Here is an 11727-nt window from a genome sequence, read left to right as displayed (position 1 = left end):
TGCAACATCTCCTCAATGTTTACCTCCATTGTCTTAAAATAATTCAGTATACTGTACGTTTTCTACAGCACTAGTTTCATTAGTAAAACTGTAAGTAGTGTTCTCTGAGTTTCTCAATTTAACAGTAATATTGTTGTCACTCACTTATTGTCTTTTTGCTAATCCCATCCCAGCAGTGAAGGAGAAGGGAGAGCCCAAACCCAGGCAGCACACTATTGACCTGAGCCAGATGGCCGTGCCCATTCAGCTGGCCCAGGAAAAGAAGCCCAGCCCGGAGTCCCCCAGGCCTTCCACCTCAGAGGCTGAGCCCAGTACTGAGTATGTCACAGAAGGTATGCCTCTCCAGCCTGCTTCATGACGTACTATATAAAATATATCCATGGTGGAAGAAGTCCTAGTCTGTCTTGTTAAGCCTGTCCTACATCTTAATAATGCTCACCTGACAGTACGACTGTGATGCCTCCCCCAGGTAAAGTCAGCAGCAGAGTGGTAGTGCCTTCAGAGGATGATAACGTGGTCATGTCCTCCAGCCAGCAGCTGGGGAAGCCTCACAAAATCAGTAGCCAGGCCACCGTGGTAACCAAACCAGCTGCTACCGTATTCTCTGCAGCTTCCCACGTCAGCCACATGGTGAGGACACTAGTTCTGTGAGCACCACAAACCACTCTTGGTAATCCTCAGTACACTGTAAACATTTTTCTTAGGCTCTATTTCTTGAGTAGAAAGTACTGTAGTTTCAACGTAAATTTGTCACATAGTCTATGGACTACCACTAATCAAAGCTAAATATAAATAAATGATGCATGGTTCTGCTGCCACTGCTAGCAAATCATGGTAAAGTGTTAAATTCATCCTACTCTTGATAAAATGCCTCAGTATTCTTCTTTATGATTGTGTTTCAGCCCTCTGACAGCCATGGTAAAACGGAAACCGTGTTAGAGGTAGGTGAGCTGGAAGGTGACACCTTGGACCCCCAAACAGGGTTGTTTTACCGTTCCAGCCAACCAACTACAGATCCCATAAAGCAAACCACCCACTCCGCAGCCGCTCAGCCACCTCCCTCAAGCCAGACAGAGGCCGAGCAGAGCCGCCACAGCTCCACCTACACTCAGCCGCCAATGCCTCCGCCACAACTGCATAGCAAACCTCAAATCAGCCAGCCTTCCTCTTCCTCCACTATCTTCCCCTCTATTCTTCCTCAGACTAAGAAACTCCCAAAACTACAAGAGCAGAGTCAGCCCAAACCCCAAGCCTTAACCCAGAGCCCCAAAGACAGACCCGTGACTGCACCAGCCCAAGCTGGGGCAAAGATCACAGCCTCGGCCACACCAACCAAGCCCCTGTTGACACCGCAACTTCCGAAGCTCCAGCAAGCACCCACATCCCACCACAGACCCCTGCACACACCCATGTCCCACCCTCCTCCACTGCAGGCGCACCACCCTGTCAGCACTGAAAAGACTGCCTCCAGCCAGGTGAGTTGTTTTACACCAAACACTGTGCAGCACTGCCAGGAGTTATAAAATAAAAAAATAAAAAACTTGGCATATTTGTTTGATTTTAGCACAAATACATATTAACTTATAATATATATATTATATATATATATATATAATATATATATATAATATATTATACTTCTGGGATTGCTCCATTGCCGCAGGAAATTCCGCCAGATGCATGTCTTTTTGCTGATGTCAGTTACCTTCCGCTTTCTTTGTGTTGGAATTTTTAACTATGGTTAACTGCTTCTCATATCTCCGCAGGGTAAATTGAGACAACCAGCTAGACTATCTGTCTAATCGGACTTTTCTCTCACACAACTAAAGCAACTTTAGAATGTACATGTTCCACCAAAACAAGTTCCTTCCCGAGGCTATTTGGCAGCGGCTCTGTGTGGTGCATAGCGATGTCCATGACGATTGCGATTGGTTTAAAGATATACCAAGCACTGGACAGAACTACGGTGCCGCTGCAAAATAACCTTGGGAAAAAACTTGTTTTGGTGGAACGTGTGTACCTTTTTTAAAAGTTGTTTTAGTCATGCAACAGAAAACTGAGATTTGACAGATACTCTAGCTAGCTGTCTCGATTTTCCCTGCAGGGATCTAAGCAGTAGTTAACCATAGTCCACAAAAATCTACCAGTTTTTAAAATTCCAACACAAAGAAAACTGAAGGTAACAGACATCTGGCCAAAAAGAGTGACATTGGCGGAATTTCCCGCAGCAACGGAACAATCCTAGAAGTGGAACGTTGTGGATATAGACAAACACCACATTGTCAGCCTATGGCTTATAAGCTACAGCGCAAGTTTGCTTACTTTTGCCTTCTGGTGTTCATTAACTCAGCCAGCCAGCTGCTGTCAATCAAACACAGACATGTCCTGAAGCCGCTGATATTTCCCCCAAAAACCTTTTTCTTTTTTTTCTTCCTTTCTTTAACAGTAAATAATTAATAAACAAAACATTAACACTATTTGTGACAACAAAATGGATGACCATCAACTTATGTGTTTTTTCCTCATTTAAATATCTTCACCACAGCAGCCAATCATCACACAGAGCGCCACCGTCACCAAAATCACCTTTGGCAGCTCCCACCATTCATCGCCAGTCTTTAGCAGCGGTGAGGCAACTGCCAAACTGATTCCCGAGTCCAGCTCCAGGCCCTCAGGAGACAAGCCCTCGGTGTCAGACATCCTGAAGATTTCCATGATGGAGGCAGAGATCGATCCAAGCACAGAGCCCATGGTGGTGGATTCCTCCAGTGATTGTGGCCCTCTGGGAAAAGCCATGGAGGTCCAAGCCGTGTCAGGCACACTGGACTCTGGCCAGTTCATCAGCAGCTCTGGGGCTTCCATGCATCACCCCCTCACAAAACCCCAGCAGTTCAGCTGCATGCAAGGTCTCACAGCACAGAGGAGCAAAGAAGACCTGGAGATCATTGAGGTGAGATATTTATTACAAAATAATGTATGTGGTACATCACAGAGTTCAATGTACAGACAGGTTCATCAGTATGTGTATGTGTGTCACATATTAACTCGTATTGAACATATTCATCATATTGTAAGTCTGTCATCATTGTGCACTTTGAATATGATGGTAGCTTGCAGATATATCAGACTGCAATGGTCATATAGAGGGCAAACGATGGTTATGTTTACAATAAAATTGTGTTATTTTTAATGGGACAGGATACATTTTGTTATTTTACTGGAAGTTGACTGAAACTCAAATGTGACTAACGCATGCAGGTGATTCCTCAGTACTCCATCCTGCCAGACTCCAGCCAATCCAACGTGGTGGTGGAGCCCAGCGGCTTCCTGGAGATCACCAATTACACTAGCCAGCAGCTGGAGGAGGATAGCCCCATGGAGCAGGAGGTGGACAGCAGCAACGACGAGGCCACAGCAGCCAGTCCCCCTAACCAACCATAGCCACGGACACGGATGGTTTGTGGCCTCAGACTAGGTGGACAAAGACTTTGTGGCTGTTTTCTTATGTGCAAGAGCATAAATGCTTTCTCTTTTTTGTAAAATATTAGTTTGTTCATAATAGGTATTTTTTTCCCTCCCCACAACTACTGGCACATATGGTTTTTATTGCCAGTGAGGAGTGCTGGATGTGAAATGTTGGAGCGAGGTGAAAGGATTAGTTTTAGTGCAGCCCCAGACAGTTGGAAAGCAGCCTCTCCAAACAAACTTTCTAGGACAGTTTCATTCATGAAATTGATTATTTGGAGGTTTTGGCAGCGGCTTGTGCCACTGTGCATACAGCCAGATCAAACCACTGCAGGCCTGCATTTATGTTAAATGTCCAGAATATTTAAAATATATGTTCTCCAGTTTTTTGTACAAAGTGACTTTTCTGTTATTGGACATCTTTTTTTGATGATCTGAAGGTTTTACCACCAGATGAACAGTATTTTCTCTTGACTGAGGTGCAGCTTTGTAACTGTAAAATCTCTTAAACGCTTATGGGATTTAAGTTTTCAGAAGAGAAAACAAAGCTGGAGCAGATTGAAATTGCTGTGAGGAACATAAACCAGAAGAGCCCTGGAGGAAGGATAACATATGTGTTACTGTTTATTGTGACTGATATTATGCTTTAAAAAACTATGTACTGTTTTTGATTTATTCTGGAGCTCAAAAAGTTGCTGTGAGACATTCACTAAGTATACATTTGCTTCTCCATAGTGTGATTAAGTTTGGCATTTATTTTATACCTTTTCAAACTAGATGACTAGTTGAGAAAAATCATTTAATCTGCACAATAAATCAGCTGAGTAGAACATGTCAGTTTATAAAGTTTTTATTTTAAGACAAAATGAGGGAGTCAAGTTTCAAGTAAGTTTGTATATTGGACCATGATTAGCTTCTAATGTAGTTGGGATTTCACCAAATTGCGCTAGTTACATCCACGTCTTAAGGTCAGATTTAAGGTGAGCACAGAGGAGGTCAAACATCCACGTATAGAAACAATATGCAAAACACATTTGTGTGGAGGAGGACTTAACAGTTTATTTTTGCTTTGATTTATTTATTTTTAAAAGTGCACATGTTAGGGTGCTCCTCAAGAGAAAAAATATCTTCTAAAATTCTTTTCAAGCAGGATTTTCTAAAATACAAAGAAGTACTTTGACATGGCACACCGGTAATGCTCGGGGGTGTAATGTTACGAATTGCCGCTGTTGTGACTCGGGTGCCTGGGTCTGTTTCCCAACGGTTCAGTAAACTGCGGTTAGCTTCCTTTGCACCGGAGTTAAGTGCTGAACGGGCTGGCTGCTAGCTGGCTGGCTGGGGGATGACTGGATGTGTCCCCGAGCCGGGGCAGTTCTCATTCCCACTGAAGTCTTGCAGCACCAGGAGAGTGAGGCATACAGACAGGGGTGTGCTAGCACGCTGGCTGGCTGGCTAAATTACCATTAGATTAGTCGTCTATCTGTACAGTTAACGTCACTGATGAATTCGTGGCAGCCCAGAGTTGTGAACCATGGTCAAAACAATCATACTAAAAATCAGAGGTGGCAAAGTACTAAAATATTGTACTCAATCTCCCGCTCCATCGCCCCCTCACTTCAGTTTGGTTTCCGGTGGAGGCTAACGGCAGACTGCTACTGTGGAACAAATTGTGCAGTGTTGTAAATCCTTGTACATCATGATTATCATCTGCACATGCGAACATCTTGCGCATGCGCAGGACAGATCGTGCAGGCAGAACGGATTGTGTACTGACATTACCCACCAAGAATTAGCTAACATTATAGACCAGGCATTAGCATTAGCTACTTGTCAACCACATAGACCGTTAATCCATCACCTTTACAGTAGGCACCAAAGCACTTTTCCTCTTTGGTCTCCCTACAGGTTGGAAGCGGAATTGTCCATTACTGTTACCATTATTCTTATGTCTCATTCGAACGGTGGTTAATGAACCACTGAAACGAGTTTGGAAACATTTTAATGCACAAAAGAATCTTCGGTGTTAGATTCCAGATCTTACAAAGTGCTATGAGACATTTTTGGCCATGTACAACCATAATATATCTACTTACACTTGGCCAGAAATTGTCTCAGGCAGCCAAAAACATTTCTGGAATTTATAGTGGATCCTACTGGCAAATATAAAAAATATTGTATTCTAACTATTGGAGCCAAGTTTCATGTTTATTGGACGCTGTGTGCTTTTCTGTTGGCTCTGCACACTTGTAAAAGCCTTAATAATGCACACTCCCTGGTAAGAACTGGAGTCCAGCTCCACACTGGTGCTTTTACTCCTCATGTTGAAAGTGATCCATTGGACTCCTGGGGGCTCATATCCAGAGTCCAGAGTATGATTGGTTGGCCTCAACCTGAAGACATGTGGCTCTGTTTAGGAGCATGCTGAGTTACCATCATTCCACCCTGCAACCCTGCTTGGATAATGTTGCCAAAGTCCCACAGGATAACACAGTTTACTCTGCTCTGCTGAATCACCTGACTGAGAAACAACTACAAAGAACAAGTACCACCACTGTTTTTTAGGAAGAAAAACTAGATTCAATTCAGTATTCAGTCAGTAGAAATATCTCAAATAGTCCTTGGGTTGCAAATGTAGAATCCTAATACCCTCTGATGTTTTATGTAGTGTCACCAACGGGGTCAAAAATTGTCACAGCATAGACCAATCATAGCTGTAGCTCTGTTTTACAGTTTGCGTGTTTTAGAGTTGCGTTTATGGCTAACAAACACAAAACGAGGGATTAAGGCCATTTGACTGTCCCTGTGGTCTCTCAGTGACGGGTCCGGTCAATACAGATGTTTGTACAGGTGTACCTATTCAGCCAGTTTACCTTCGAACATGTCCATCATTTAATGAAAAGTGGGGGGCGCTTGTCAGATAACGTCCATAATAATAGGACTTTGAAGTGGTTTTGAGGCGCAATATGAGCGAGAAATCTGATAATCATTGTGTAGGTACATTAAACCACGTTAAGCTTTTTCCTTACAATAGGACCTAATGATGCAGAAACCCTTAATATCAGATAACGTCCATAATAATTGGATTTTGGGGTTGATTTTATTTTTTTAGTTGAAAAAATGAATGCGTCATTTTACCCAGAACTTCTGTAAATTCACTTCCGAATGCGTCTGTCCCCCAGCACATTTCATGTACACTTACTATTACCACATACTCTAGAATGATTCTTCACAGGGTTTTTAAGAGAGTTCATGAGAAACCTGAGACTTCTGTGAGTCATTGTGGTTTAGAGTAGAGACACAATCTTAACCTTTTTTTAGGCTTTTATTTTTGACAGGATAGCTTGGACTGGAAAGGGGGGGGCGAGAGGGGTAATGAAATCCAGCAAATGGCGTTTTCCACTGCATGGTACCTCCTTGACTCACCTTTTTTGGTTTTTTATTACAAAAAAAAGTTTATGGTACCTGCTAACAGGTACTTTTTTTTTTAGTACACCTCAGTCAAGGTTCAAAGCAAGCTGAGGCGATACCAAAATATGACGTGAAAAACGTGAGATTACTGATTGGTCGGAGAGAATCGTCACTATTCACTGCGTCATCATTGCTAGCGACAGACGGGGGGTCCTGAACAAACCCGCCGTGTTTAAGTAGTGTAGCCAGCGGTTGGTTTTTTTTTGCTGTCTCCTGCTTCTTTTGAAACTTAATTTGTCTTCAAAAAAATGTTTGGAAAAAGAACAAACCCTTTTTTGCCTAAGATAAGCGGTCGCATCACTGTTCAAATGTACTTGAAATGCACTGATTCTGACGGTCTTTAGCTCAGGAGTACATTCAGTCTGTTGTTAGTCTAAGCTGTTTAGTTCAGTTCTGGACAATACTAGCCTTTACAGAGGTACAGGAGGTTAATAGCTTTATTTACAGACAATTGTGCTCTCAGTCACCAAAGAAGAGCTTCACTGCTAAAAGCTGATTCATTCAGTGGTAATGGTTATTCAGTATAGTCAGTTCACTTTGAAAATGTGTTGCTAAAGCCTTGTCTGACTGCTCGTGTCGCCATGATCCCAGATTCCAGCAATTACTTTGGCAAGTACAATGTTACTATAACCATTGGAACCAATGGCAGTAGCTCAACTTTTCCTTTAAAACAAGACTAAGCATGCTCACAAGGACCATGCTAACACTGATGGTAAGCAGGTGACATTATTACCATGTTGAAGTTGCTGGCATTTAGCATGCTAACGTGGTAAATAAAAATTGAAGTGGAGCTGAGGTATTGAACCAAAAATTATAAAATGTATTATTAGAATTAAATCTGACCTCATGATGTTGCTAGATGTAAAGTGAAGGAGCACCCTCCAAAGAGGAGCATGAATGTCTGTACAAAAGTTCAAGACAATCCAGACAATAGTTGTAGAGATATTCAGTCTGGGCCGACAAACCAATGTTTAATAATTGCCATTCCAATGCCATAAAAGGGCACTGCTGCCTTCAGATTACCACCACTTACATTTTTTTTCCTGCTAGAACTGAGAGGATCAGTTCAGCATTCATAAGTCATATGTAAATGTGGGAGGGATGATGATTCAATCCTATTTCCATCTGTTTCACGTCAAGAACAGAACCCATCTTTGGGAGTATCTCAGTGAAGATGGATGTGCATGTTGGCCTGATTGGCTGTGCCTTGCTCCGTGATCTCCAGGATCACTGACTGGCAAACTGAGAGCATCCTATTATTCATCCATAGTAATCCTAGTGCTCCCACACAGCACTCACTATCCCGATTTATCGCGGAGGACCATGGGAAAGGTCAGAGGTGACCTACTAGTGTTTATTCCCCTGTAGAAACATGAATTTGATGTGTGTATTCTACCTTAAACATCTGTTGTTGTTCTAACTCAAGTGAAGCTAACCAGCTGTTGCGCTTTAAGTCTGTGTTGTAATTCTGAGGAGGGCAGCAGACAAAATGCAAACAAGACACACACTAAGGACAATGGTATTTTACATTCTGCATCTGCTGCAAAAAAAATGAAGCGCATATTTATATGACTTGCTTTGAAGTTTTGCCAAGAACATTGTGTTTGAGAGCCTAGGTTGATTCAGAGATTATGAGTCAGGCTATTTGTTTTATGAGCGGGACAGGATGATGGGCATATGGCTGTCAGATAAACACAATATCATGCCAAATTTCCTATTTTATTGTCCATGCCATGCTGAAAAGTTTCTTTATTGATGCATGTGAGGCTATGATTACCCTTAAGGCGAGTGGATGACAAAAGTTTGCACTGCGCTCCAAAAATCTAAATGTTTACTGATCTCTAGGGACAGCTCCCCTAAATTATAAAAGCTTGTTTTCTTCTTTTAGCGTGCTAGCATCTAGTGATAGCAGTGCACCACTTTGATCCATAATGAAATATTTCTGCCAGTACTAGATGGATTGCCATGAAATTGGGGTGGTTCCCAGATGATGTACAGTTGTGCTCATAAGTTTACATGCCATTGGCATGGGCTACTTTCCATAAAATCAACTCTCAATACAAATCAAATTGGCTATTAGTCTAACTAAAATAAAACCATGCCAATGTCTATGTATGATGAAGGGTATGTGATGATGGGGCTATTTGAATTCCAAAGGCCAAGGGAACTTTATCAGGATGCATAGTATCCTGGATCCATGAAACAACTGGCCTTTAATAATAAAAATCTGCCTGCCTCTATGGGAATTTCACATAGGGGTATGTGTATTTATGCCCCCTGTATTTTGAGGAAGAAAATGTATTTATTTACACTACATCATTCATTCATAAAGACAATTGGTGAAAGATTGGTGAAAATTGGTGAAAATTGGTGAAGAAAGACTTCTTGGATTTTACCTCATTTTTTGAATTAAGGCATTAAGATAAATTTCCAAAACATGATTTTTTTATTCCTCTTTTTATTCAACTTAAGCATGGGCATGTAAACTTATGAGCCCCACTGTGTACTAAGGACTTTGGTGATCCTCTGACTTTTCATGTAGCGCTACCATGTAGCTGGCATTTGTGGTTAAGCAACATTGTACAAAACTAATAAGTAAGTACTGAGCCTGAGGCTTAGACTTTGAGTGAAACAGTGGACGGTTTGCCATGAAATGTGTTCCTCCTTTGGTATCGAAGTACCAATACTTTTGACCTTACTAAAATATTCACATTTTAGTTTGTTTACTGCAGGTGTTCAGACAACACATATGACAAATCTTGTTTTCTCTTTCTTCTCACTTTCAAATTATGGTGACTAGTGCTTTGGTCAAGCCTCCCCTTATACAAGAGTTTTTGAATCTAAGCATGACTAAAGTAGGATACATACAGGTTAATAAGATTCATTTATGACTCAATGCCCGGTCACAGAAAGGAGGAAAAGTGACTTAGATCTGCTTCTGATTAAAAACCACAAATACCTCCTGTAGGCCTCCTCTGATTCCATCGCTGTTCATCTCATAAACAAGAAAAAAAAATGGTGGAATTAAGGAAAAGACTTTAAAAGGAAACAATGCCTTTGGCGGGTGGGACAGCTGTGTGGGGCTGGTAGGTAGGAGTCCACTTTGTTTTGACTATGGGTTGTTAAAAGGGAAAGCTACAATGGTTTGCATGTACATGTAGACTTCATAGGTTTCAACTGTCTGGGAAGAACACAGTTTTCAGTCAGAGAGTAAACAAGTCTACTTTAGGAAGAAAAACATTCACTATGGTCTATATTTTGTAACTTTGCCGTGGAGAGGTAATGCCTTGCAGGAAAAAAAAAGTTAAGAGTGAAGGAGTCTAATTTAATCTCCCAGCAGATTTCCCTGGAACCATGAAAAGTAAGTTAGGATTGTTTTGGAGTGTTTCATAAATACAGTAAGGTGTGATTTATTTTAATTTATTTTACTTTCTATTTACATAGCCCAATATCACAAATCACAAATTTGCTTCAAGGGCTTTTACAGCATACAACACCCTTGTCCTTAGAGCCTTGATTTAAATAAGGAACCCCCCCCCCCAAAAAAAAAAGAAAAAATGGAAGAAACCTTAAGAAGGGGAGCTGAGGAGGGATGCTTCTCCCAAGACAGACAGTCATGCAATAGGTCTATATGTTGTAATTACAGAATAGACCAACATAGTAACAATAAATTAAATGTGAAGAATAGGCAGATTGTTAATGCACAAGCCTTAATTGGAGGGCAACTATACTGAAATTCTATTAAGTATCACCATTCCTTTAATTGATAAGACCGCTAAAATAAAAATCTCACAAATAAACATTAGCATTAGTATTTGATCAAAATATCAAATTGAAATACTACTTATTTCATGACAGGCATCTTATAAAAAGGATTAAATTGTGGGATACATAGTACACTTCACTTTAAGTCACCAGTTATGTAACTTGGAAGCAGAAGGGCTGCACTTGTTAATTAGGGCAGTGAGCAAACATAACTCTCATCCACATAAACACAGTCTAGACAGATCCGAGTCCAGATACAAGACAAAAATGATGTTGATTACTCCTGGGATTTCCTGTTGCTGAATACAGAGCAATAGTTAAATAAGCAAATTCTTAATTATAAATCCAACCAGGAAGATTATAGTTGATCTACCAAAACAGAAGCTGGAGCCACATGTCTTTTAATGAAGCAATGTATTACTGGAAAAACGTTTTTCATGCTTCATAGTATTGTTTTCTTCCCCTTGGCCTTAACTTAACAGAAATATAAAGCCAAACCTATATTTATTATTTCAGCAAATACATGCTTGACAAGATAAAGGAGCTTCTTCAAAGTTCAAGTTAAACAGCATCTCTTTAAACACTTTACGGTGTTTAAACAGCCTCACGGTGCACTTCTAACACAAACACCCAGGGACATGTTGATTTTAGTGCCAGCGCCACAGATGAAAATGAAGTGTAAATCAACGCAATGCCTCACACCAAAAGCCTGGTTTTAACTGGGAACCTTTACTAAGCATCCGTGAGATTCTCATGTCTGTTTCGAAAGTGATAAAGAGGCGCTTTTTTTCCTTTGAAGTAAACCAGCCGATGGCCCGTGGACAACTTCCTGTACCACCCTGGACAGTAAATTGGCTTCAGTGAGTGTGTTTGTCCCTCCTGGGGGGAAGTGGGGATGGAGGATCTGAGTCACAGAAAGTAAAAGGGCTAAATTAAAGTGTTTAGCTTCTTATGCTGAACAGCACTTCCTCAATCTTCTCCCTTAATCTAAGCGTAGAAAGGCTGGAGAAAGGTCAAAACTTCTTGTCT

At 41.2% G+C, this 11727-nt stretch overlaps 1 protein-coding gene across 6 annotated transcripts in view; it reads left to right on the top strand.

The window, feature by feature from the left end:
• The window catches only part of emsy (EMSY transcriptional repressor, BRCA2 interacting), a 16524-nt gene extending 12227 nt beyond the window's left edge, over positions 1–4297 (top strand). For 2 of the 6 annotated variants that reach the window (XM_032532926.1, XM_032532922.1), the window contains 5 exons: positions 177–332; positions 470–630; positions 903–1475; positions 2546–2950; positions 3259–3511. In XM_032532926.1, coding sequence (XP_032388817.1) covers positions 177–332; positions 470–630; positions 903–1475; positions 2546–2950; positions 3259–3441 — 1478 coding nt within the window. In that variant the 3' untranslated portion in view covers positions 3442–3511. Of the gene's footprint in view, positions 1–173; positions 333–469; positions 631–902; positions 1476–2545; positions 2951–3258 lie in introns of all 6 variants that reach the window. The other 4 variants (XM_032532921.1, XM_032532924.1, XM_032532925.1 and 1 more) reach the window with 4 other exon arrangements.
• The last annotated feature ends 7430 nt before the right edge of the window (positions 4298–11727 follow it).

This window comes from Etheostoma spectabile, chromosome 13 (genome assembly GCF_008692095.1).
Source record: "Etheostoma spectabile isolate EspeVRDwgs_2016 chromosome 13, UIUC_Espe_1.0, whole genome shotgun sequence".
Lineage (NCBI taxonomy): Eukaryota > Metazoa > Chordata > Actinopteri > Perciformes > Percidae > Etheostoma > Etheostoma spectabile.
Note: the sequence above shows the minus strand (reverse complement) of the source record. Positions and strands in the feature narration are given on the sequence as shown.